At 44.4% G+C, this 27,111-nt stretch overlaps 1 protein-coding gene across 2 annotated transcripts in view; it reads left to right on the top strand.

The window, feature by feature from the left end:
• Positions 1-17,461, top strand: part of prdm5 (PR domain containing 5) — a 37,377-nt gene extending 19,916 nt beyond the window's left edge. For both annotated transcript variants that reach the window (XM_037115910.1, XM_037115909.1), the window contains exons 14-16: positions 8,208-8,293; positions 12,523-12,627; positions 15,513-17,461. In XM_037115910.1, the coding sequence (XP_036971805.1) occupies positions 8,208-8,293; positions 12,523-12,627; positions 15,513-15,677 (356 nt within the window). In that variant the 3' untranslated portion in view covers positions 15,678-17,461. The remainder of the gene's footprint in view (positions 1-8,207; positions 8,294-12,522; positions 12,628-15,512) is intronic.
• The last annotated feature ends 9,650 nt before the right edge of the window (positions 17,462-27,111 follow it).

Genomic DNA, 27,111 nt, shown 5'->3' with positions numbered 1-27,111 from the left:
GCGAGCTGTGTATGTGTGTGTTTTCGTACATGTGTATGTGTGAAGGACAAACCAACAGAGAGAAAGAGAATGTATATGTGTGTGTGCGCGGCGGCCTGGACTGATTGTATTTATATAGAATAAACAAAAGAGAGGAATGCTGGGGGAGGGGTGGGAGCCGAGGGGACACCTCAAAGAAAGAAAGGAGGGGAGAAAGAAAAGACCACTCCAAGAAAGCATCCAGCCGGATGACCCTTGACCCTGACTGGCTGTAAATCTGTCTCCTCATTCTATAGACTGGGTGGTTTTTTTTTTTGTTTTTTTTTTTGTTTGTTGTGTTTTTGTGTGAGGGGGGAAAAAAATAAGCTGTGGTGAGAAGTGAGAGTCGTTCCCCGAGCGACAATCCCGACAAGACTCATCTTGTTCTCAGACGTCGAGGAGTAATTTCGTGGGCGCACACACGCACGCACACACACACACACACACGCACACACGGCTCATGTAAGCCATCTGTGGATGATGTGTGATGAATGAGGAATGTGTAAATCATAAAAACGGCACCGTTAATGTAGGTAAAACTTTAAAGGCGGCTAGTTTTTCTGTCAGTAGTGTCTTAAAGAAGAACTCCTGCTGGGGCTAAAGACCTTTAAATCGACGGTTTCTCTGGATGGCAGACAGGAAAGCCTCATCTTGTTTGTCTTCCTGCTTCACAGGAACAAGTCACCATTGATTATTTACCTGCTAAACACAGAGGACTTTGTAAGGATTCCTTGGAGATTTCCTTCCCCTATCACCTTACCAGCAAACACTGGGGAGCATTATGGGAGAGAGGGGCTAAAGTGAGAAGCAGATAAAAGAGAAATTCGAAGAGAGAGTGTTAAGTAGCTGGCGGGACATGTACTGTATATTTGGCTTGGATTCTGTTTCAGTTTGATTTGGTTAAAACATCGTGTCGAGCTCAAAGGAATTAGTTGTAGCACCACAGAGGCAGGCGTCTTCTCCGAGAGCAGACTTTTATGAGATCACAGGCGACCAATAAAAATGTGAGCTGTCAAAAAACTTGGACGGGGATGTCGAAGACGTCGTGGAACTCGGTAGTCATGATGGATGTTTCTATCATTTTCGAAATTATTCTCTTTGGCCCCGTTCTGGTGCAAATGTGTCCTTCTCCACATCACAGCTCAGTGAGAGTACATTTTCCCACCATGCGCGCCATGATGTGGTAAATAACCAGAGTGGGGTCATGAAAATGATTCGTGCCAGGGGAAACGTTGACAGAACACAGCGCCTCGCTGTCATACTGACTTCATAGGACGTGTCATGTTGGGCACAGGGATCAGTGTAAGCCCATGAGCTGTGTATCCACTAATTGCTGCGGCGGTTTTAACCCCTTAAAAATGCTGATTTAGTGTTTGTGTTGGATTATGAATCAAGCTTCAATATTTGGTCTTTTTATCTCGCACCCAGTCAGGCTAAAAGTGTGTTTGCACACGCTCAGCCCATGATCGTTCCTCCTCACAAATAAAAGCCTTTTCTGCTGTAAATTTAAACAAATAATAACACGAGACAGAAGGAAAACAAAAAGCAGCCACTGCTACAAAGTGACAACTCCACACAGCTGTCTGAGATGGACTAGATTAAAACCAGGGATTCAGCTGAATGGTTTGAGAGGAGCGCACAGACCACGCCAGTTTTCAGATGCATCTCGATTCTCTCTTGAAAGATCGTTCCTCCATGCAGAAAATCCAATAGTGTGACATTTAAAAACCCAGTTCTCGACATTACAGTCACCTGTAACAGCTTTGTAACTATCGGATGGTGAAACATAAGGGACGTAAACGAGCGTTGTGTTTACGGTCTAAGCGAGGCTCCTTCTTGAGTTTTGGTGAGGATGACTGAGCATGAACAGAGATGAAGAGAAGGAAATTCATCGGATTAGTTTCATTTTGGATCATTCATCATAAATATGCTGTTTTAAAGTAGCAAGTAGTCACAGAGTTTGAAAAGAATCAAATGTGTCTGGAAACAGGGCTCCAGGGGCCGAATGGTTTTGGTTGCAGTTGTACCCAAAAATCTGTCGAGTACGACTAAACACTTTGACTGGTCGCAGTGCTGCTCCAGAGGTTTATTTCAACAACTGAGATTACTGCAGCCTCTTGTTGCATTGCTTGTTGCAGCTAAATTATGAGCTGGTGGACTTGAATGAAAAAGTTAGGTTCACCAGTACAACTACAGTGAAACATTAGTCTGGAGGCCTGTTTTTTAATCTAATGCATCAACATGCATCAGAAATCATTTTCTAATCATACTGTAATTTCAAATCGAATCGAGAGGTCCAAACTCACAACAGTTGCCAACAGAACCATTTATAGATGCCATAACTATGAACAATGTCGTCATAGTGGCATTAAAGGGCCACTGAGCAATTGATTAGGAAGATCTCTATGGCAGTGCAAACAGGTAGTGATAGATATCCTCACTTTTAGGCTTTGTTCAGCCTGAGTGGCGGCATCAAACATGCACAAGCTCACATTCCAGATAGCTTACTTTTTAATGAGAGCACTGTATTTGCCTCTGTGCAGCATTTTGGCATCTGATTTGAAACTCCTGGATCTGCCAGTTAAACTGGGATTCCTGGATCAACATTGATTCATGTCTCATCAGCGCAGCCCCCATGTGTTGTTTTGGTTTGAGTGGTCTGAATGCCCACCAAGTAAAAAAAAAAAAAAAAAAAAATCCCACAAAACACTGGGGAGATATGAAACAGTGTCTTTTTGTTCTACTCACGCTGTTTAAATGCTCACGTCTTTTTGAGTTTATAGTCTCCAGACTGAGATAACTGTGACGAATCTACAAGCGCAAGTTCTCACTCGTCCAGACCACTGGGTATTCATTATTGTCAAGCCCTATATTCTGTTATTATCAGGCTCTATACATACATACATACAGGCCAAAACCCAGTGTCTGGTTTTCCTCAGAGACTCAGAGTGAGGAGTGGTCGCTCTCACTGTTGGACTACGGATGACAAGTAAAGTAGAGCCGCCTCACTCAACTATGAGCTTGTGTTACAGTTGTGTAACGCGTGAACACATTGTCAAATCTTTGCCATCTAAATTTTGATCTTAATTTAAGTGTTTTATGCTGAATAGCTCTAACGTGTGTTTCACAATCAAATGTTATCTTGTGAAGTAAAAGAGCGAGAAGAACTTGTTTTTGTTGATGCACTAACTGGATGCAACACCAGCACCGGACAGAGGTTACTAATTGTGTCGGCCATTTGTTATGGTAATTATACACAGTTATATTTTGATGTTTTAAAGAGCTGCACATTGCAGCATTAAGTGATCTCACGACAGAGCAACTGGCCTCAGACGGACATCTGGCAGAACTCTGGAATCACTGGACCTATTTACGTACAGATGATTTTGTTTGTCTTGACTGTGGCCATGGTTACAATCTTGTAAAGTCAAATCACCCTGTGCTGAATTATTGTCTGTCGCTCTGATGAACAGAGCCTCGCTGTCACGGCTTACTGGTTGCCGCGCAGATGCTTGATTTGGATTGAGGATTGTGTTTTGGAGACCTGTGTGCGGTGAGTCGGGTCCGTCTGATGCACCTTCACATTGGCAAGTTCAAGAGGATTGTTTGAGGAAGTGGAGAAATCTGTGGAGACCCCGGTTATAATGGAAAGGTCAAGTGTAAAAGTTGTCGGGGCGTTCCAGCTGCTCATCAAAGGCGATCTCTTATCGTCTCCAACACACTGATATCACATTACCTCCGTGGCCCCTGTCGGCATGTGACACGGGGCAGGGAGAGGGACAGCGGAGGGCCACTGTCTGGCTGAACCGGAGGAAGCCGGGAATTAATATCTGACGGACAGGGCTAATGTCTTTCAGACCGGAGCCCCGAAGCTACAAAGCGTTCTCCATAACACGAAGGCTGCGCGGCAGGCAAGACGACAAAGCCGACCATCTGCTAACCAGACACGCGGCCGTACGCACACAACACACGAGGGGTGCCAAACGGATCGATTAGCAGACAAGGAGTGTGAGGGCCACAGCAGGGGCCGGGAGAGACACCCAGGGTCAAAGAGATGGTGTACTGTTTCAGCACATGCTAAATCAGTTACCATCTCCACACACGTAAAGCCCCGGCTCAGTGCTGCAGCCACCCCTCATAATCCCCAAACAATCTGGCTCAATCCGGAGAATAAGTGGAGGGTTTCTAGTTACAGTAACACTCAGTGGAACAGACACCGAGCCTCTCGCACGGATAACACGGAGCAGTGTCTCAAGAATGTTACTACTTATGTTTCCAAGTAGCGTTTGTTTATTTCCTGTTTCGCTATGGGATTGAGTTACTCTTGTTTCGCTCTGAGCGGGATCAACATGTGGAGAAGCTGTAACCGTTGGATGTAATTATGTGATCTATAAGTGACCGTATTTAAGAACGACCTCTTTTAAAATATCGAATACCATCATTTTCTCTGCGCGCCTTTTCCAGATGCGGCCCACATGTCCAGAACCGTAGAGAGTATAGGTTAAGTAGGTGAATTGGTGGCTTATTGCCTCCGTGTTCGCAGGGTGTGGTTGTCTGTGCCGTGTATTAACTGACAATAGCCAGCTCCTGGGAGGGATGTGATCCAAGCCGCAGAAGTACACTGGCACACTGTGCTCCAGTGCTATTAGCGCACTAATGCCTTCCCCAGGACTCCCCAAGGCTAGCACCGGGCCTTAACCCGATACCACACATGCTACATAAGCCATAGGATCTGCTCTCCTCTTTCTCAAAACACATCTGGGATTCAGATTTTCCCTGTTTGTCAACAAAAGCCCTCCTGCAGGTCGACACTGAACCAGAGGGGAGTTTGGGACAGAGTGGCGAGCTGCCCTGTCGCACATGTTTCAGTATCACATATGTCACATTAACCCTCTCCACGCCAACGCGAGGTCACATAATTCATGAGTGGGGGTCGCACCGCTCCTCCTTGTGCTCCTCTGAAGCCCTCTTGTGGGGGGGTTTATGGTTGGTTCGGAGCCCGACTCGTACATCTGCTTCATGACAGCTGTCGCAGCTTCTCTGGTGACAGACGCAGGATTTGTGGGATGTGAATGATTTAAGTTTAACCATTGTAGTCTTCTGACAGTTGACAGTTGGAATAATAAAAATGTGCAAAGACAAAGTGCCAGTCGGACCCCACAAACGGATGCAGATGAGCTGAAGGACAAGTTCAGCCCAGAATGACAGTTCAGTCACATCTACTCTCTCCTGTGCTGATGGGAATTCAGATGAATCTTCGTAGTCCACAAAACTGGAGCTTCACAGCAAAACAGAGTAGCAGCGTTTTCCTGCATGTCTGACGTAGGTGGGGACTTGGTTGTTGATTGTACAGCGGACCCGAGATACCAAACTGGTTCATAAAGACAATATTTACACCCTCAATGTGCTGTCGAACTCATACATCCACTTCAAACAGGGTATGGAAATGATTTTATCTTAGCATCTATAGTGAAGACTTCAGCTTTAATGATGGTACATAATGTCTTTTCAAACCAGTTTGGGATCGTTGATGCTTCCAGAGACTTTGACTATGCTGGATGAGCTGAATGGAGTTGTTTTCTGTTTTTTTTCCAATTGGTCCTTTTTTTTTTTTTTTTTTTTTTCACATTTTAAAACCCCGCCTACATCAGTTGTTTCGGAGAATGCTGCACCTTTGTTTTATTGTGACGCTCCAGAAACTTTCCATCAGCCTGAGGGTGAGCAGATTGTGACTGAACGCTCTTTTTTGATGAATGTATCCTTTAATCTTTCTACTCAGACTGAGTCAGAAAAGAACAGCATTACAGTCTAATGAAATCATATGAATATACATTTCCTCTAAAAGCATTTCTCTCTTGAAGGCCGTTGAACATTTGCCTTTGTACATGAACATTTACTATTTCCTGCGCTCCTCCATTGAGCCGTCTTCACTTTCTGGAAGGACCAGAAGAGAAACGTTCCTTCAGCACAGTCGTGTTTATAGCAGTGGGATAATATTACTCGTCTGATATATTCCCTCGGTGGATTTTCAGATATAATAAGCATCTTTGCATTTTGAATCCCAAGGAAACACAGCTAATTAACCTTATTACTTAAAGGGGCAAACCATCTCCCCCATCAATAAAATTACTTGCTTGCCTGTCCAACACATAGTCACTAAAGAGAGATTACTACAAAGCTGATAAGAAATGAGATCGTACTGAAGGATGTGTCGCTGTAGGTGTCTATTTATAGCCAGGTTTCATTAAGATGTGCTGTGTACACTCGCAGGCATATGTATTAATCCAGAAAAGAAAATATAGACCTGTTTAAGATTGATTCCTTGCTCCATTTTCAGTTTACTGAACAGGAGAGGTATGTCGTTTTCACTAGCTTCCAGATTAAGGGCACATCTATGAATTAAATTAATAGTGAGCCCAGAATCTCTTCTCATCAGTTTTATACTGTATTTTCCTAACGGAGACTTTAATTTCAATGCAGTTCTATAGGTTACCTCATATCCCTTCTATAGATAAGTAATCAGCTCTGGTGCTCCTATCTGGCCTGTGGATCAGGAGCGGTAAACAGATCCATGTGTCAGTGGACTGTTTGACTGACAGCCTGTCACTTTCTCTTTGTCATCATCGCCGTGTGCCCAGATAGGATCTGCTCGAGTTTGGCTGGACTGCTTTTGATCCGACCAGGATAAGCCACACTGCCTCTGATGTGCTCCTAAACTGTTGGCCAGTCGTGGCTCAGATAGCGAGCCATGAAGTATAGCCAAAATAAGCTTTTGCAGTGGAAAGTCAACATGCATCAGGAGTGAAGGGATCTGAGTGGAAGACATCTAGTGACGGAACAGATCAGAAGGGGACAGGCAGCAAGACAGATAGCTGAACTAGTTCCTGATTGATATTAGTGAGTAAAACATCCAGTTTAACAGGAACTGTACTGTCCACAATGACTCCTGTGCACTGAAACAGTAAAATTCACTGGGAATTAAATTATAGTACTTTACACATCTTTTTTCTACAACTTAATGTTGAATACAAGTTTCCTTGTCAGCACGTATCGGACAACATCTGTGACAGGCCAGTATCGGATGATTGTATCGGTCAACCAGTACATCAGTCAGTCTCTGAATCCTCTGTCAACAACCACATTTTTGTTTTGTCTAGAACTATAGTGAATGTCATTTTTGTACATTTGAGACTTCTGTTGACATTTTGGAATGAAGTTTTGGATGACTGTTTCTTTTTTTTGTGAATTTTTCTTATTGAATTTGCTGGAAAAGCTTTCTCCTCTTTCTGTTTTTTACATCAATGTCGTCACTCTACAAAGAATCTTAAAATCGTCAAACAAAATCCTCAATTTGAATAAAGTGAAAGTAATTAGAACGCAACCTAAACTGTCGTCAGGTTGGGTCTCCATGCCCTAGTACATCAATACATACATGTGTTTACATTTAGACTACTTGTTCAGAAAGGGCCCATGGGAAACACTAGTGTAACATAAAAATGAGACTCCCCTCTTCCTATCTCCCAATTCACCAGCACCAGCAAAGTATTTTTAAAGGTTTTATTCAAAAACAGATCCAGCACACAAACAGACATGCTGGCAGTCTGAATGAGAGTGGAGACCAGAGAGATGTGGGAGGAGCCGGTCTTTAAACTCCTGGCTCCGAGGCAGGAACCAATCAGCTCCCTCAGACAACCTACACCCACACGTCATTCACTCAATTAACCAAACACACCTGCAACCAATCACGCGCACTCTCAGGTAACACAACAGAGGGGCATTACTGCACAGAAGTAAATAAAAGCACATACAATAGAAAGGACAATGAGTTAATATTTTTTGGTTTGACTTTTGAACGTTCTGGAAATGTTTGAATCACACAAGTCGAAATCCACCCTCTGCAGCCAACACTGGAATTAACTCTACAAATAGTTTAATTCTAATAATATTAGTATTAATCACTATGTGTGCAGAAATTTGAACGTTAACTTCATGAGTGAAGCTTTGAACTGTTCATACGGCCCTAGACTTCTGTTCCTTACCTGACAGTGGAGGTCTGTCTTCACACTGGTCACGTCCTGTGCATGTCTTCCTGTTTTGGCAGAGTTGGAGGTTTTATCCTGTTTGTTCCAGTGTCAGTTTCACATGTGAATGATGTTGTCTGATGCCCACTTGCTTTCTCTGTCCTCCAGGTGAGCGTCCGTATCAGTGTCCCTACTGTGACAAAGCGTTCAGCAAGAACGACGGCCTGAAGATGCACATCCGCACCCACACACGAGTAAGTGACAGGGCTTTTCAAACTTCTGTGTGTATAAACTATTTGTATATTCTCCACTGCTACTAACTGCTGCTCTCTTCAATCATGGATGTATTAGTTGAACTCAACTGGATACAATTTGATGGTTCAGATGTACAGAATATCAGCTGTAGTGCATCAAATCCAGTGCTTCCATGTTGTGGCCAAACAATGACTGTGAGTGGAAAACAGGAAGAGAGACCGGGATGCTAGCTCAGTGTCAGGTGTCCTGTCCCAACGACTTTATCATCCAATCTGGAGCGCTGAGCTTCAGGTTCTCTGTTTAACCTTTGTCTGAACTGCCGTGTGCTCATAAAGAACTTCTCACACATCTCGCCTGGTGAGAAAAGTCCCGTCTCCTCGGTGTCTAGCATACGTGACACACCCTACTCATTTAATTGTGAGGTAATTTGCAGGTTGTTTCATAAATCATGCAGTCATGTCCCACAGACACAAAAAGGTGCCGCTTGGCACTGCAGCCCGCTCGAGACGCAGACATGGGAAACATTGTTTTGATGGTCTGAACATGTAAATGTAAAACGAGTCAAAGGTGGGTTTCTCACTCCGCGTCATGAGGTCATTTCCTGGGTTGGGACGGCGCTCATGTCCTTGCGTCACGTCTCGACACGTTGAGGTTTCTTTCCATGAGCTCTTTGTGAGCATCTGGCTGCTGTGTTAGTGCCACTTTTGATAAATGAGACTTAATATGTGTTTCATCATAGATCTCCATCATCAGTTTATACAGCTACGACTGTGACAGTTGTAGCCTGTCAACACGGTTAATTTCAAAGATTTGTCCTGGTGTAATGCAGTCCAGAGCACGGTGCTCTGCTGGTACAGTGTGTTGATAATGGAGGTATCCTGCCCAGGTCGACGTCTCTCAGTAGAAACAGGCAGGTATAATTTTCTGGTGAAGTGAGCGGCTGATTAAACTGACTGATGTTTGGTTCCTAATGTTCCCGGATCTGCCTTCGCTCACAGCGCTCTGAAATATGGGCTGAACAGTTACAAACAGCAGAGCCAGATGAAGTCACTGTCGAGCGAAACAAATGTCATTTGGCAGAGAGAGCTGCAGCTCACTGTTAATGTACAGACGAGGCGGGATGGATGTTTGTGTGTTTGTACCACAGACCACATCAGCGGCACGCTAAAAAGAAACACATTTGATGGCGATATGAACTGCTGACATCCTGGATATTAAGAGTTTTTTTTTATATAATATTGTTTTGATGTCTGATGTAAATGGATGTGGCCGCGTGTTGTGCGATTACAAACACACTTTTTATGTGAAAGGTTCCGTGGTGTGTTCTCTGGCATGACGGAAGGCTGTTTCATTTTTTTAATTAGGGCAGTTAAAAACCCAGAGAGGGTATCAAGGTTAAACTTTTCCTTCCACGAGGAAATTAAAGTGGAATATAAGTGGTTGTGCTGTAACTTAAAAAAACCCCAAAAAGATGAACTAACATGCGCTCTGATTCTGATCTACCGATTAAATTTTTCCTCTCCTGACACTAGGCCTGCAACTGATGACTGTTTTCATTATCGATTATTCTGCAGGTTATTTTCACATTTTACTGATTAATTGTTTAGTCTGTAAAATGTCCAGAATTGTGGCTTTTGTCCAAACACCAGTTCAGAACATAAAGTCTCATCTAACACACACAGGAGGACAAGTGTGTACCTTTAAATGGTAATCAGAGCCGATGCTGCACTCTGTGTCCTCAGGTGAAAGAAAAGGCTGCACTTAATTACATGTGTCTGTATCTGATTTAACATATCACATCACCTGCTGTAAGCGTGGCACACAAATACCCTAACCCTAACCAAAAACCAACCTGATCTTTGTTAAGTCAGTTTCAATAAGTTTATCTTTAGTAGAGTGAACCAGTGGCGGATATTTTAGGGGAAGGGGCGAAAAATTAAGATGGGGCAGAAAGTCGTGAAACACTACGAACTTTGCTATCTTTCAAGTTAATCTCTTGACAAAAACAAATGCAGAACGTTTCTATATCCAGTCTATCAAAAACTAAATGGAGTAAGCTGTGTTAGCTAATGCTGGCAAACTGCAGATGTTACCCTCAACACTGGTGATTTCACATTAAAATGCATTTTAATTGTGAAAGGAGGTATTTTGCTGTTGGCTGTGATTTTATGTATCCACATTAACTCACCAAAGCAACTGAACAGAAACAAAAAACTGTGTTTAATGCGGCTGGGTCGTGTCTTTGTGACCTCACTTAATGAGGTCGCAATCGATACCGATACGATCCAGTGGACCAAATCTGTGCACGCTTAATTTGCTGGAATATTTAAAATGCAACCCGTTTTCTCTCCGTGGCCTCGTTCTGCTGGCGAGCTGACAGGTGACTCAGATCTGTGGCAGTCGTAACCAGCCTTTAGTTTTATGCACCATTTTTCCAGCGATGGTTTTGCATCGCCAGTGTTTCCATGTATTTATTCTTGGATGATCTGGTGTCGTGATTTTTTAAAATTTTTTTATTTTTTGCAGTCTCCATAGCTTTCTGGTTCTATAATGAGCCCAAGTGGATTGTGGGAACGTTCCCATTGAAGTACAAGGCGCTGATTTTTCCCCACGTTCTGACATTAGCTAAGATTTCCAAGTAGAAGGTCCCGGCCATCGTTAGCAGTCAGTTTGTAGCTCTTTGTGTGATTCACACTATATGTCATGTATCGTGTTGACAGTGAGTTGTTTGTTGATTACCAACTGCACCCTGAAGCCAAATAGCGCACACTGACTTCCCGTTAGCGCGCCACTTTACAAATACCACCATATTAAACATGACACGTGAGACGAGAGGCTCTTTTGGAGTAAATAAACCGAACTACATCTCTGCAGTCCAGAGTGGTCAGAGGAGAGATCAGGTCGAAGGTCAGTGGGTGAACAGCTGCTGGAGAATGAAGGTCACCAGGTACAGATGTTCGATGTTACCGGGGTCACAGTGGTGCATTCTGGGTATACCGCGTTACCTAAGTCCATCCATGTGTTTCCTGACCTCTGAGCCTTGACCTCTCATAGATTTTTTTTTTTTCCTTTGTCATACAAGAACCATTCATGCCTTACGGAAAAAGACGTGATCCTTGTCAGAGCCGAAGATTTAAGTGGAAATTTGCATTACACACACTCACACACACACACACTCACACACACACGCACACACACACACACACTGCTTTATTTCCATTCTCATTGAGCCACATGCACGAAAACAGTTGCATACTTAAACACGCACACATGCAGTGAACCTGATCTTTACCTCCTTTTGTATCCTGTGTCAGTGGGCACTCCTTGCCCCGCCCACATGATAGCGCCTTTCCCAGGACCCTTACTTCCTGCATTCACCCTGTTCCCATGACAACTAAGCTTTAAATGGGTAGAGCCTTTTTGCTATCAGGCCGACTTGTCAAAAACAGCTTCCCAAAGAGTGACACTGGGAACGGGCTGCCGCTGTCTCCACCCTTCTCACTTCTCCAAGAGTCCTTTTAGGTGTTACCGCTGTTTCCCCTCAGACTGTACGACACGCCCTCTCTTCAAGGCCATCCACCCTGATGTACACACACACACACACACACACACACACACACACTTGGAGCTTTCTTTTGTAAAAACACACCCACAGCGAGATAGCTGCTTTGACTGACACTGAGACAGGCCTCCGAAAGGCACAGAGGAAATGTTCTTTGGTAAACTGATGAGGTGTGGAGACGGAGGAGTGATATTCTACAGCCCCACAGTGCCCGGGCACTGATACATGTTCAAAGGGATTTTCTGTGCCATGTTTTCCTTTCTCTTTTGAGGGATCCATGTGTTTTCGATGGCCCCTACGCCGGTCATTTCCTCCCTACTGCAGGGGCTGTACAATCTTTCATTTCATATCTTCATAAACTCACAGGGAGAACGCACAGGGGTGAGAGGAGAGAGGCTATCAGTGTGTGAACGTGTGTGAATGTGTGTGTGTGTTACTGGGATATTTCCACATCTTCTTGTGTTTTCCACTCTGCTGTGTCTGTTTGTCTTTCTGTGTGTGTGTGTGTGTGTGTGTGCCCATGTGTGTGTCATTACACTTGTGTACACCATAATGGACACGAATCCCTCTCCAGGTTTTGGCCATATGTGTCCAAACTGGGGAAGTATTTTTTTATGTATTGTTCTGCCCTCTTTAATTACAGTGCGTGTGTGTGTGTCATTGCAGGAGAAGCCGTATAAGTGCAGCGAGTGCAACAAGGCCTTCAGCCAGAAAAGAGGACTGGACGAGCACATGAGGACCCACACAGGAGAGAAACCTTTCCAATGTGACGTGAGTGTCCGCGCTGCCTTCTGAACCAACCGCTGCCATCTCCTGATGTGTTTGTCTGCGTGTGATGGAACAAGGCCAGATGTGGGGAAGAGTCGGGGGGATGTTGGGGGGGCGGGGGCCTCAGTAAGAGGCAGATAGCGATCTTGCTTCTCTGGAGGGGCCGAGTGGGCTGATCTCACGTAAACACATTGAGAGGATCAGAGGGAGAAATTACCCTCTGCTTATAATACGTTAGGAATAATAATTATCCTCCGAGAACTGGGGAGGGAACACGCTACAGAGGATGTTGTCCGGGTTAGGAGCAAACTTTTTGGGATGCTCTGTTTTATTTCAGAGAGTTGGAAACGTATAATGATTTACTCTCTACAGAATATATAGAGCTATTTGTTTAGAAAGCCACGACTGTAACTTTGGAATCTCTTCAATTCAAAATTTTATACAGTTTTATCTTTTTCTCAAAACTTTTCAATGTGGCTGGATAAAACTGAAGCCCAAAGATTCAGGGACACAAGACACCAAACAGAATTAAGATCATGTTTTTGTGAAATATTGTTGGAAGACAAAGATGCTTTGTGTGGGGACAGCTGCACGTCTGTGGTCTAAAAACAACAGAAGTTACTTTCTGTAGTTTGGCCCTGTCAAACTACTTCTGCCTCAATCTGATCAAACAAACATGATACAGATATTTTTATATAATGAATCAAAGTCCATGAATCAGCTTTGAAATCTTAGAAATATATAATTTTGTCAAACAGCCGCCAGTGTCGATGAAGATCTTTTTATGTGACGCAGGCAGAAAAGTTCACAAACAAGGACCTTTTTTAAAAACACATCACGCTCAGTCAAGTTCACCGACTCCCTTCCTCACTCTCTGTTGTATCATCTGATGTTTTAAGTTCCAGTGACTCACGACTAAATGAAAAGCTCCGTTACCTCAGATAAAATTACAGATTCCTCTGAGTTTGAACATTTAAGATAATGTAAGTACACAACTTGGCAAACTATACAACAAAAAGGTCTTGTCATTTTTGGACATTTTAATGCAGAAGTGTTACATATTTTTTCTTTAACTTCTTGTCATGACGCCCTGTGCTGAACACTCTTGAACAATTTAAAAACCTAGACAAGTTTAAAATGATGGATGTGCAGCTGATTTTGTCTGAGGGGGGTCCACAGCCTCAGACTTTGTTCTAGAGTCATGGACAATACTCTCAGATCGTAAGTAAGATCCAAATATCTCTTAATTCTTTGATCAACATCCAAAATCAATCTTGCCTCTCTAATCCATCGCCCAACTCTGGATTCTCAGATTCTCTTTTGAGCTTTAACACCCTAATAAACCTCAATCCGCGGCATCGCCTTCAGTTCTAAACCCAGAAAATGTACCACGGAGAAGACGCTATAGCTGTTAGAGAACCGCAGACTCGGTATCCTATTCATCGTCAGCGGAGCATCACCAGAAAGTGTCTCCCACCGACATCCAACATTCATCTGGATTCTTTTTCCCAGCTGTGGAAGAGCGATTTTCATGTAAATAATTCTATACATAACTATTAAGGATAATAGAAATAACATGTGGATTTTATTTCGGGGTGGATTTTCGAGGCAGACAAAAGGATCGCTCGGTTCCAGGAACATTTTCCAGACAAGCTGGAGGGGCTCTGTAAGCAGCGTCTGTCATAACAGCATTAAAAATGTTGTAGAAGCATCCAGTAACATCTGGGTTACGATGAGACGAGGAGGCCCCTCTCTCATCAACTCCCGTCACCGCTTCACTTTATAAAATTCCTAATATTCTACTGACACTGGATCAGATTTGTAGATTGTTTGAAGGATATTTAATTCCACTTGGATAGTGAAGCTAGAACATGATCAATACGGCTGTTCGAGCTGCCTGTTGAACTCATGATAGACAGTGTGATTATGAACATACAACCACACAATAGCTGGAAAACAGAAATGCTTTGACTGAATATGTCATTAAAATGACAGGAATCTCCTAACCCAAAATGAATTTTATCATATCGCTCAGCTTTTTTTTTCCTCATTTAGCCACAGATGTAAGATGTCTGCGAGACTTTCTGAATGTAATTCATCGCTCTGAAGTTCTTCACAGATGGATTGAGGAGGACACATGCTGTGATTCTCGAAGCAGTATGTTAAACTGCAGCTGAACGCCAGCCAGTGGCGGATTATCATGATTGATAGAGGACGATGGAGTCATTTGTACAGTGTAAAATGGCTCATTTATGATGGATGTTAAGTTGCATGCATTCCCTCTCGCTACTGGTGGGAAAAAAAAGGATTTCTGTCGCCAAGGTCCACCGCGTGTGATTCACAAATCATTCTCCTGCAGCGTCTGTGTATCGACTGAACTCTACAGTGAGGGGAAAACAAAAACCTAAAGGAGACCTATTGTACTTTGTGTGCACGTAAAAGATCTTGAAAGTTAAAAAGGTCAAAGTCCGAACTGACAGGAGCTCCTCTCTCCCACAGAAAACACTGCTCCTGAAATGCCTCATTAGTAGTCCCATCTTTAATTCTGTGACATCACACCACGTTACAGAGTCACATATTTGTATATTTAACGCCCAGCGGCTAGTTTAGCATGTAAGAATTCATTTAGCACAGCTGCTCTTGTTGTTGTTAGTGTTGCGAGCTCAGGCGTGTGTGAGCTGACCAATCAGAGGAGACTGGGTATTCTTAAAGGGACAGGAGCTGAAAGTGAGTTTCTTCGATTTCATGACAGAGTAAACCGAATAAACAAACTGACCCTGAAGGACAACACAAGTGTTCTGGGGATCTTATTTTCCTCTTAGGGCAGCACTGAATTTCTTCTCTAAAACTACACAGTGCTGTGTTTCATCTCTCTGTGTGTTTTCTAGGTGTGTGACCTGTCGTTCAGCCTGAAGAAGATGCTCAGCAGGCACAAGCTCACGCACAACCCGAACCGGCCCATGGCAGAGTGCCAGCTGTGCCATAAGAAGTTCACCAGGAACGACTACCTCAAAGTACATATGGAGAATGTCCACGGGGAGACGGAGAGCTAGAGCCAATTATGGAACCACTGGCTACATGAAAATGATATCTGATTCCTCAGATAAAGTTCGGCCTCATGCTTCATGCAGGCAGCAGGGCCTTTACATGCAGTACTGTATACACAGATGGATAGATAGCAGGAATGTTGTTATTAAAGATACATACATGTAGGATATGGGAAACATTTGGCCGAGTGTTTTGAAAATTGGAACACAGGATGTACATTTGTATTCTTTCTGTCACACTGTTTAGATATTGTTCTGGATATCTGAACATAACAAAATCCTTCCAGAGCCGCCAAGTTTAATATTTCAGTTCTAGTCTCTTGGACCTCTAACCAGTGTTACTGTTCATACTGTTACAGCCTGACCTCTGACCAACTGTCTGAACACCTTACTGTACGTCTCTGACCAGTCGCCATGACTAAGAGAACACTTGTGACCAAAGACCTGTTTGTGCACTTTTTTTAAAGGGTAACGCCGCCATTTTTCCACATTAAATTGTGTTAACAGGTCTCGGGGAGTACTAATGCATATGTTTAAAAAGTAGTATTGAGGCTTTTGTGGCTACAGAGGAAGCTGCATGTAATCTACCTCCAGTGATGTCACTTAGCAGCTAAGTTGCACTGTGGGTAATGTAGGCAAAGGGTTTTGGAAATCAGTCCATTAGTCCAGCATTGCACTGCTACAACACTGTTGGACTCTTAAGTTACAAACAAATAACTGAAATCGAAAGCAGAACCAGAGATATCACATTTTTTCACCCGTTCTCGTGGTGCCTACGTTACCCACAATGCAGCTTAGCCACTGAGTGACATCACTAGAGGAAATGTCTAAAATTAAATGTAGTATTGTCTGGCGCCACAAAAAACTTTAATGTGTAATCGTGGCGGAGTTACCCTTTAAGTCTTACCTGCACGTTTTCTACTTGTTTACACCTTTCTCTCACACTTTGCACCTGTTCTTTGATGTCTTAATATTTACACGCTGTCCGGCCTCAGAGCTGACGTCAAAAACCATGTTGCTTTATTTATTTTTTTCAAAATAAAAGGTATTGAAACAGGATGGGTCGAACAGGAGACGCAGAAACGGAGCTCTGAGAACAGAAATCCGACCGGCAACAAAATGTGAAACAGCTCACAAGTGGACGCCTTTATTTACATGATAGCCAGAGAGTGTAAACAAACTGTCGTCGGCCTCTCATGCACCTTCTTCTGATGTTCTCGGGCCCTCATTTTTAAAAAGTTATAAATGGCCCCGAGAGAAAACTGGCTGGTTGGATCGATGTCATACAAGAGCTCCGTTTCATATTTTCTCCTAATTTGAAGATCCTGTTGAACCAGCTTTCTGTTTCCAGGTATAAACTTTAAAACTGTTGGATTGTCATTATGAACTGAAGATGAATGAGTTGGTCTCTTTCCCACGGCCCGATGGTGCTTCAAGTGTTACTGTTGCTACGTCCCAAACTGTATTAGGGACAAACAGAAAATCCAAAGTACTGTGTGTGCGTTCGCTCCTCGCCGTGAATCATTGTCATATGAACGGCCCAGGGTCATTGTGCCTTACAGTATGTTTACGTTGTTCTTTATTAATCATTGCTCAATACAGTATTTGTAGAAGTGCAGCTCCGTCCCGTTTCATTCTCGGACTCGTTTGCTTCCTCGATTACATTGATGAATGCTCATTTTCCTGCCGTTTGCTCTGCATCTGTGGACTGTGAATTGTCACTTCACACGTTTGTATTTTGAAATGTATAAAACCTCATCACCTACTAAACATCCATTTCCTCCACTCCATCTAATTATGTGTTTGTGAACTGTTGATGTTGGGGGGGGGAGGTGGTTGTAGATGATGGTGCGAGGAAACACTTTGAGAGTTGATTAAAAGTGTTCGGTTCTCGTTGTTAATCTAACCCCTATTCTTGGGTTGGCAGTCTGCTGGGAGCGAAGGCTAATTAAGGCTCTTTTTTTTTTTTTCCTTTCTCCCCTTCTTTCTGAGGCCACAGTCACCGCTCGCCTGATCTGTAAAGCCACACACCAAAGAGCGCCTCTGATGGTTTCTCTTTGTGGACGCGGGGAACTCTTTCTCACGTCCGTCCCCTGCGGAGCCTCTCCGGTATCTCAGGATTGAGCTGCGAGTCCTTCTCATCATCTTACGGGCGCCTGTTCAAACTCAATAAATCTTGCCGCGTGTGGTTTTGGCTTCCTAAAAAACACATAACTGTTACAGTATGTCTAACTTCACGTCTCTGAGCGTGCGCTGTTTGTTTAACAATTAACAAATTACTGCTGCTCATGTTGGACTGCAGTTTGGCCCACGGGAGGGGAAATCAGAATGTGTAGGATGTGTCAGGGCACCTATCTGCCTCCGTCAGGCTTCCTGAGGAGCGTGGTGAACCTGCCCTCCCCCCCCGGGAGCTCGGTTCACCGCTTGGCCATGCAGGGCGTAGCTCGAGGTAGCCCGGGCCGCGCCGAGGACCACGCTGCCCGCCGAGCTTGTGCTGCCCTCCGCCTGCTTGTTAGTGGTGAGGCCTCCAGGTCCATACTGACGCACTCTCAAATACACTGGCATTTATGCTGCATCTTGTAAACAGTCGTAGTAGAAGGTGGAGAATTATTGTCTGCCAAGTGTTTTGTCTGGCTGACGGGTCCGACCGGGTTTTTAAATCTCCCTGCCTCTGTAACGTCACCGTCCGTGTTTCTGCCTTTCCTTTTTCGTCTTACAACCTTTGATTATTCTCATGGGACTTTCCCAGTGACCCACTGATCTTGTCCTCCACTTCACTCAAAACTTTTTTTTTTTTTTTTTCCTCCCGCGTGCATCCCTGCCTGCATGTGTCTCTCCCTTCCTGCTGGGTGTATCATGCCAGAGCTCCCAGTCAATGTGTTTCTAATTACATGTTTTTACTGGAAGCCCCGGTTTCCTGTGTTGCCTCCCCATTTGTGAGTGCGGCCAGACTGGGCCCCGACCAGCGTCCACAGAGCCGAACGCCAGCCCCGCCCACTGCGCAGGAGTATCATTACCACGCCGGCCCGGGTTTATGGCAAACCGCTGTCACGTTAGGAATGACACGGACACGCTTGTCTGACCTCTGTGTTTTGGCCAGCGTTGCCACGGCAACAGGTAGCCGTCCCCCTCCACCTCCCCTGACCGGAGTAGAGTGTGTGCCCAGCGGTGGAGTGCCATGCCGAGGAATTTTAATACGAGTGGGCAGGGTGTGTTTGGGTATTCTGGGTCAGCCTTTCAGCAGTGATGGATGTTCCTTCGCAGCCACATTTCCATGGAAACAGACTGTGGCACTTGGGCACCTAAAGAGCCTTGACACTGAAAACCAGCCAGAGGTCAAATGCTTGACACAAGGCCACAGGCCTCCAGTCAGAAAACTGGCCTGTCTGAGGAAACACACACACACACACGCCATTCTCACGATATTTCTGTCTTGCTCACGGATTCACAAGGTGGTTCTAATTTAATCTTTGGCCTCGACTGTGGGCAGGAGAGCGGTGCATCGGGTCGGGTCGACAGGGATTATTTCATTAGGAGGAAATTGGGAGAGGAACTATGATTAAACTGCACACAGCTACTCCCCAAAACGCCAAAACTGCATTAATACACCGTCATTTAAGAGGGGCAACACAACACGTAAGCATTATTTTTTTCTAAACTGGAAAGTTACTCGTTGCCACCGCTGAGGCCCAACTGTTGCCTTTATCTGCATCAGACTGTACTCCCTCAGAGAAGCCAAATAACCTTATCTGCCTGCTTCTTTTCATCAGGATCCATTCCATGAGAAATAAATGAAAATGTAAAGAAACGTTGGGGAAACTCCGACCCGACTCCTTCACAAAGATATCCACCGTCCAGCAGCCATAAACAACTTATAAACAAGTCATCCACAGGCGACTGAGAGAGACGAGGAAGGTCTCATTTATCACGTCGCATTACAGTCCGCTCACATATGGCCAATAAAAAAAGTGATTAGCATGTTAATTGCTACAAATTGTTACACAGAGCCACAAATGGGAAAACAATTCCTGGATCTGTCTCTTTTGTTCAGATCTGCACCAGAACTTAATGGGGTATTATTCTGACCATCCTCCAAACCAGCAAACAAACGTACAGAGATGAAATCATAACCTCCATGAGCACAGGTAAAACCTGACTGTACATAAATGCATTAAAGAAAGTGTAAAGTTGGTACAATCACTAATTTTATATTTACACTGAAACAAACGTACTGAATCATCACCTGAATCACTACGGAGGGTCTTTGCTGCTTCAAGCTCAGTGTTTTGGTTTAATACCTCACACATGCTGGTTTTGTTGGCTTTCACTGCTCTAATTATGTTGTTTTCCATCAGAGGTGGATATTTTTAGCAAGAAAGCTGAAAATGAACCCTATGTTATCTCCAGCAGAACACAGCTAGCAGCTAACATAGCACCGGTTCAGCAGCTACACAGCCGGATATTTCCCCTCAGTCGTCGGTGGTGAACGGATCTAACATGAGAGTGACTGTCGGACTTGTTTTCACAAGTTCGATCAGAAACAGGACTCCGAACTAATGCTAATGTTGCTACGTGTCTGCTAGATGTCTACATGGCTGACTGTTTGCGAACAAATTTTACAAAATCAACTTCAGAAGTTGTCAATATACGTCAGTGCTGTGTGGACAGCTTCTTTCCGCTGCCTGCAATCTGGTTTGAATAACAATAGCATGCCTCAAACCAAAAGTTGTTTCACTGCTAGCCAGAAAGAAAAAAAAAAAAAAAAAAAGTTGGAAGTACATCTTGCCATTTTACATTAAATTTGGTTTCCCTTGTGGAAAGACCCTTCAGAATCAAAATAGATGTATATTGATGGGGAAACAGCGTGCCCCGATTGTTTATGTTTAAACTGCTTGCAGGAAATGGAACCACATTTGAAGCGCTGGAGCACAATGGTGCCTTGGACACAGGCTCGTGAGAAAGACGAGAACTCGACGCTATACAGGGGCCGAAACAGCCGACCAGGAAGCGCTCCAGAAGAATGATGGAGGATTGTCTCCTTTTCCCAGTTTTGTCCTCTTCGGGGAGGTTGAACCCTGTTAAGAATGGCTCAGCTTACGCCAAGTATAGCTGCTAATTCCAATAAACAAGACTTTTTTTTGTTTTTTACACGGTGAAGTAATACAGGAGATGAAAGGTCCCCGGAGTGGAGGGTATATCTGAGAGGCTGGAGGGTTAAAGACGTCAGTCAGTGTGCCGGTCCACCTCTGCAGCGCTGGCGTTGGTCAGTCCTGTCGGCACGTTGTTGCTGTGTGCCGTCACTCCTCGGCCTCATTAGGAGCTACAGCGCTGTCCTCACTTCACTCAAGCTCGTGTCTCTTTTTTTTGTGAACAGATACACAGTCAGACGATGTGGGATCCCCAAAATAAAATGCGCCTCAACGGCATCTTTGTCGGGGCCGAGAGAAACAATGCTGATGCCTGTGCTCAGGTTCATCCCTCGAAGCGGAAATTCAACTCGGCAGAAAACATCAACAGACTTTTAACCCTCGCCAAAGTTCAATGAGACCCACAACAGGGGAAGATATCTGTGATGAGCTGCCAGGAGACCAAATTCAACCCATCCTTTTTTATTAGTCTGGATATTTTGAAAATGCTGCGTTTAAGGCCGCCTCTCCTGCAGCCGGACTTTCTGGTTCTCCCTCCTCCTCCTGCTGCTCAGGGATTCATCGTCAGGTGATAAGTGATGACAGAGAAGACTCAACCGGTCTAGCCAAAACATTTGCGCGAACGTGATGACAGATGCGCCATAATTTCCCCTCTTCTCTCTTTTGGTTGCTCATCCTCCCCCTGTGCTGTTATTGTGTGTCAGCCCCCATAATCTTGGTGTTTTGGGAGAGCTGCGTTACACAAACAGCACCAAACTCCTGCCGGGGCCGCCGGTGGGGCCGCTGGTGACGACTGCAAATGTTTCACTAGCGAGGACACACACAGCGACGACGCTAAGAGGAGGATTTACTCTGCATCAGGCGAAGCAGAGCGGAATTAGATTATTAAAAACCCGTCCTCAGAAGTAAATATGAACCATCGGTGCGTCTGGATGAAAGAATGGGGCAGATTTCAATACATGCATAATATCTTCATTTTCTCATTCACGCTAAATTGATACATTTGGAACAGCAGTGAGCAATCTGGGGAATTAAACTTAACTAGTGACATAACATTGGCCTTATTGTCCCCACTCATGCTACATTTCTGTTTCGAATTCTGTCCCGTGTTTGAAATCGAGTCCTGTGTGAGTTTGGAGAAACCAAATACCGCAGCCAGGGTCTGTTTCCTGTCACGAGACGCAGGAGAAGCAACACTGAGATACACACCTTTCATGTGCTGATTTAGGTTTCGGTCCAGCGAACAGTCGAACACACACACACACACACACACACACACACACACACACACAGAGTGAGACACACATATGTGCGCAGCTGAACATGCACCAGGGCGCTAACTTCATGAGAAAAGGCCTCCAGTGTCTGCGGCCCTTCTCAAAAGTGTGAGGTGGGACCGGGTTTGTGTCTGGGCCCTCTGAATTAGCCACGCTGAACCTGTTAACCCAGACCACACACACGCACAGGCAGACACACACACATATGTACGTGCACTGAATGATAATTCCTCTGCCATACAGGGACATCATGCGAGGGGAGTGACTGTTGTCAGAGTGAACAGCTGCTCGGGCCAAAACACATCTATCTTCCACAGGAAGTTATTGGTCAAACAAATGTAATGAATCTGTTGTTCTTGTCTTGTTGACCGTGACCGTGTCCGTCTCCTCCTCTCTCTCTCACACACACACACACACACACACACACGATGTACATACACTGGGAAACAAGCGCACATGTTTGTGTGTTCACTTTCCTCACACAGAGACAGTAGAGTTGAAAGAGAATCAAGGTCATCGACCTTTTGAATAAAAGAAGGCTGGTTCGCTCCCCCACCCACCCACGTGGGTTCACTGGTTAAATTAAATGGAAAACCAAGAAGCTCACAAATTAAATGTTCATGTATTCTGTTGTAACAACAAACATTAGCAAAGTGTGGAGAAAGTAGAGAAGGATCCAACTTAACTCTGACTTAAAACGTTTTCTTACAAGATTAGCTTGTTAAAGTCGTGGTGGATACATTTCATCCTGAGCAGACTGAAGAATACTGAAATCTGTTTTATTTCTATGCCATGTATGACACTGACTTTTTATTATATAAATCTAGCAATCCGTCTCACATGAGGGCTTTTTATGTCAGCCATTTTGTTTGTTTTTTTCTTTTGTTTTTGTTTGTTTTTTTCTGATGATTTAGCATAGCAGTTCCACACACTGAGATACAGAACATTTAGCTAGCTAGCTAATAATACGAACACTGTTACATAAACGTTAGCACTGGCACAGATTGTAGCCTGATGTCAACCATGTTGTTGTTTTTTCTGGTGATTTAGCATCGTAGCTAATTTCTCTCATACCTTGAATGACACACATAACAGGACACACTACAAGACAGAATATTCAATTCTTCCCGGTTACGTAGCTTATTTCTTTCTTTCACACCTAAAAAGATACGATACACGACAGAATACTTCCATAGCGAGAGCTGAAGCTAACGTGGCGTCATCTGGTCCTCTCGCTCTGCAGGTGTAGGCTGGCACGAGGAGAGCCCACGTCTGTCATGCTACGTTTCTTTCTAAGAGAAAAAAGAAAGATGGCACACATGTACGACATCAGACGATGCTCTGCCTTGCTGCCTCTGGGCTGTCATCAGAAGCGAGTGATTTATAGGGGCCGTTGTTCATGTTCACTTGTTGGAGAGCTGATAAAATAAGGAAGTGCAGATACCTGTTCCCCAGAGCGGTGTTCTGTAAGACATCAGCCTTGATCCCATAACTCCAGGAGCCCGGCCCTGTCAGGCTGAAGAATGAGTGAGTCTGACCCGGGTTATGGAGCAGTCAGGGCCTTCAGATTCTCATAAATTACAGCCTTGTTATAAATAAAAATCCTGTGCGCGGAGGGAATCAGAGGGGGGGGAGAAGAAGCGGGTGAGATCCAGCTGCTATTCACTACGACCAAAAATCAAGGCAGGGTACGCTCCAGAAAAATAATGCTTTTGTTTCAGACACAGTACGGTTGTATTGACTTCTCAAAACAAAAAGAGAAAAAAGAGAAAAGCGGCTTTTCTTTGTTTAAAATGAAAATAACCGCATGGTGAATGCAGAGAGACCTCCGTTGCGTTCTCAGGTTTCAGCCGGTGTCGGGTCTGAGACAGTTTACCTCCATGTCCTTCAGTGAGTCTTTGATGCACTATCCCTCCGTCTCTGTGCCTCAGTAGCAGACAATGATGTTTGTGTAGGACTTTCCGCTTGTTTCTTCTGGCGAATGTGGGCAACCCGTATATTTAACCTCTGCTCCAAACCTTTACAGTCGTCGCTCTCACATCTCCCTTTTTCTTTTTTCTTTTCTTTTCTTTTTTCATCGAGCGCTCGGTTTAAACTGATACCATCTCAAGGTCGTCCATGCACACCAGAGCTGCAGACCGCTCACACTACGGAGCGCTGTTTGAGAGCCATTGTGCTACAAGTCATTTCAAAACCCTCTGTTCTTCACAGCAAATGAGCGAGGCCACTCTTAAGCTCCATTAAGCAGCGAGGCAGTTATGTACCGCACTTATTTTCTTTCTCCTCAGCTGTGGACGCGCTGCAGCCGGCCACAGGTGCAGGCCGAGCTCAGAGACCTCAGGGCAGCGGACCACCAAACGCCGCGGTCTCTGTGGGGAAAAGTAATGAACCTTCCCCCTGGTCTGACTTCAGATCACCTCTGGGACGCTGATATGGACCATTTGAATGAGATTTATGTGCTCAGTGTAGCCCTGTGTGCAGATGTGTTGTTGTGCAAAGGATGAAGCAATTTTCAGAAATGGCTTTAATTCCACAAATAGCAGCTTAACACTTGTTGGATGGAAGCGTTTTTAGGTTAAAGTAGGTTTTGCTGTTTCGGGATGAGCGTTATACTTATGTGTGAATTTAAAGTTACAAGAGGGAAAACGTTTGACGTCACTTACTCGACTTTTCGATTAGAGTTAGATAGAAATCTGCAGCCAGAATTCAGCTAGCTTGGCTTAGCACGAAGAGTGGAAACAGCCATGTTATTGTTTATTTCCTACAAAAAACAAAAGTGTAAAGGTAAACACAACTAACTGCTGTTTTATTGGTCCTTGTGTGTGAGACTTTCTCTTTCTAGACCTGATTTAAGTTCCCATGACGTGGCTGATGGAGAGCTGTATGGTTAGGTGTTTCCTGTCAAAACAGGCAGCTCAGGAGGGACGTGTCGAGAATATTAATTGCCGTTTATTGTAGGCTGTAGCCAGCAGCGCTAAACGTGTGCTGTGCCCCCCACCACGGGGCTAATGGTCCAGTGACTCTGGTCCGACTAGCCGGATAATCTCTGGCTAAGTGAATATAGTCGGACCTTGACGGAACAACACAACCCCCGAGAACATGGATCTCAGCTCAGTGACGGGGAAACAGCACCGAGGTGGTTTTCTTGGCAACCCGGGGCTGAGTCAGCAAATAGGACCGCTAGCCTAGCTGCATGGCTAACAGAGTTAATTTGTTAGCCATGCAGCTTTGCAGTGGTTACTTTAGAAATAAAGCTACCAGTACATGTCATCAGGAAACTCATTAGTGAAGTGCTTATTATTGAGCTGTTAGCAGTAGTTAGCAGTTGTGCTAGCAACACTTGCTAAAGCTAGCTGTTGAGTCAGAGCATATTGAACTCCAAGTATAATTTAGTTACATCGAAATCAGTGATGGCAGCTATGTTTTTGTGTCAGCAGAAAATTGTGCCTCCTTACACAAAGCCATGTCAAGCCTTTGTTTCCGGTCTTTATGCTAAGCTAAGCTAACTTAGTGGTGTCAATGCTTTTATCTAACTTTGGGCAAGAAATAAGTTTATTTCCCAAAATGTCAAACAATTCCTATTTAGAAATCTTTCACTTCATGTCCTACACGTATAAAATTGGTTTCAACTTAATTAAAATCTCTTTGAACAAATTCTAATTGGCAAAAAAAAAACAATCTTTTATTACTGATGTGTAACTTTTCCCAAACGTGCTGCGTGAGGCGACATGTGTTTGAGATTGCTGTTCGTTCGACTGATTTCTTGAAATGCTTCTCGTCTTCAAAGCTTCCCGAGGTTTCAGTAGCCTCAGCTTTTGGCCTTTACATCTCTGGAAGTCATAAGCAACCTAAATTGTAGTTTATCCACGTGTCACCGAGTTTTCAAAACAAACTGTAATTCTAGATAGCTGAGGTATCAAATCTGGCTCCGTTTGTCAGGCTGCCTCGCCGTGTTGCAGGAACAGGATGCTCAGGAGGGGCCGTGTTTGGAGTTGGCGTTTTGTGGAGGAGCTGGTGTTTAGAGCTGCGAGCACGCTTTAGCCCAGGTCACCTCTGCAACAGCTTTTGATTCTCGCCCTTTGTTCTCCAATCAGAAACGTGTTTCAGTTTGAGTTTCATTAAAAGCATGTCCTGAAATTGGATCCATCTCTTTGTACACTCGCCGAACAGGAACAGTGTGCGACCTAACTGGAAGCAGATCAGCCTGCCCTTCATCAATGGACTGGGCTACACGTGTGTGTGTGTGTGTGTGTGTGTGTGTACACCTATGTTGTTGTGCGCAGTGTGTGTCACAGTATGTAACATATCCGTGCTTGTGAAACAATATAGCCCAAAGTGTCACTCTCTCTGCAGACAGCTACATTTATTCCCTGTGTATGACATCATTTACCCTTCAGACGTATTAATGATTATTTCATTTTCTCCTCCTGCCAAGAGAACACCCTCGCCTGTAACAGAGCACAGCAGCACACTTAGCATATATTTTCCACAGGAAACAGCGGCTCGAAGTGGCTCCGCTGCCTCCTGCCGAGCCAACGAGTGTCGAGTGTCCGACAAACATCTGTAAAGGAGACTCACTGTGTGTTCTTCTTTCACTGAAGTGTTTTATAAAAGTTCTTCTGCATGTGAAAGAACTTGAACATCAAAAAAGGCCCAAGTCCAAACCAACAGGAGCTCCTCTCTCCCACAGGAAACACTGCTCCTGAAACACCTCGTCAGTAGTCCCGCCTTTAATTCCGTTACTTTGTGACATCACACTCACCATGTTTATGTTTCGGGTATTTACACTGAAGGTGGTGGCTGACATGCAAGGTGCCAACCAGCACATCAGGAGCAGTTTGGGGTTCAGTATCTTGCCCAAGGACACTTCAACATGCAGACCAGGGGAATCAAACCAGCGACCTTCAAATAACAAGACGCTGGCTCGGCCCCTGAGCCACAACCGCCACGTTTTGTTCATAATTTATGCTTCGCGTTTGCCACGTTAGAATCAATGTAGCACGGCTGCTCTGGTAT

The sequence above is a fragment of the Acanthopagrus latus genome, chromosome 11, assembly GCF_904848185.1.
Source record: "Acanthopagrus latus isolate v.2019 chromosome 11, fAcaLat1.1, whole genome shotgun sequence".
In the NCBI taxonomy this organism is placed as follows: Eukaryota; Metazoa; Chordata; class Actinopteri; order Spariformes; family Sparidae; genus Acanthopagrus; species Acanthopagrus latus.
Note: the sequence above shows the minus strand (reverse complement) of the source record. Positions and strands in the feature narration are given on the sequence as shown.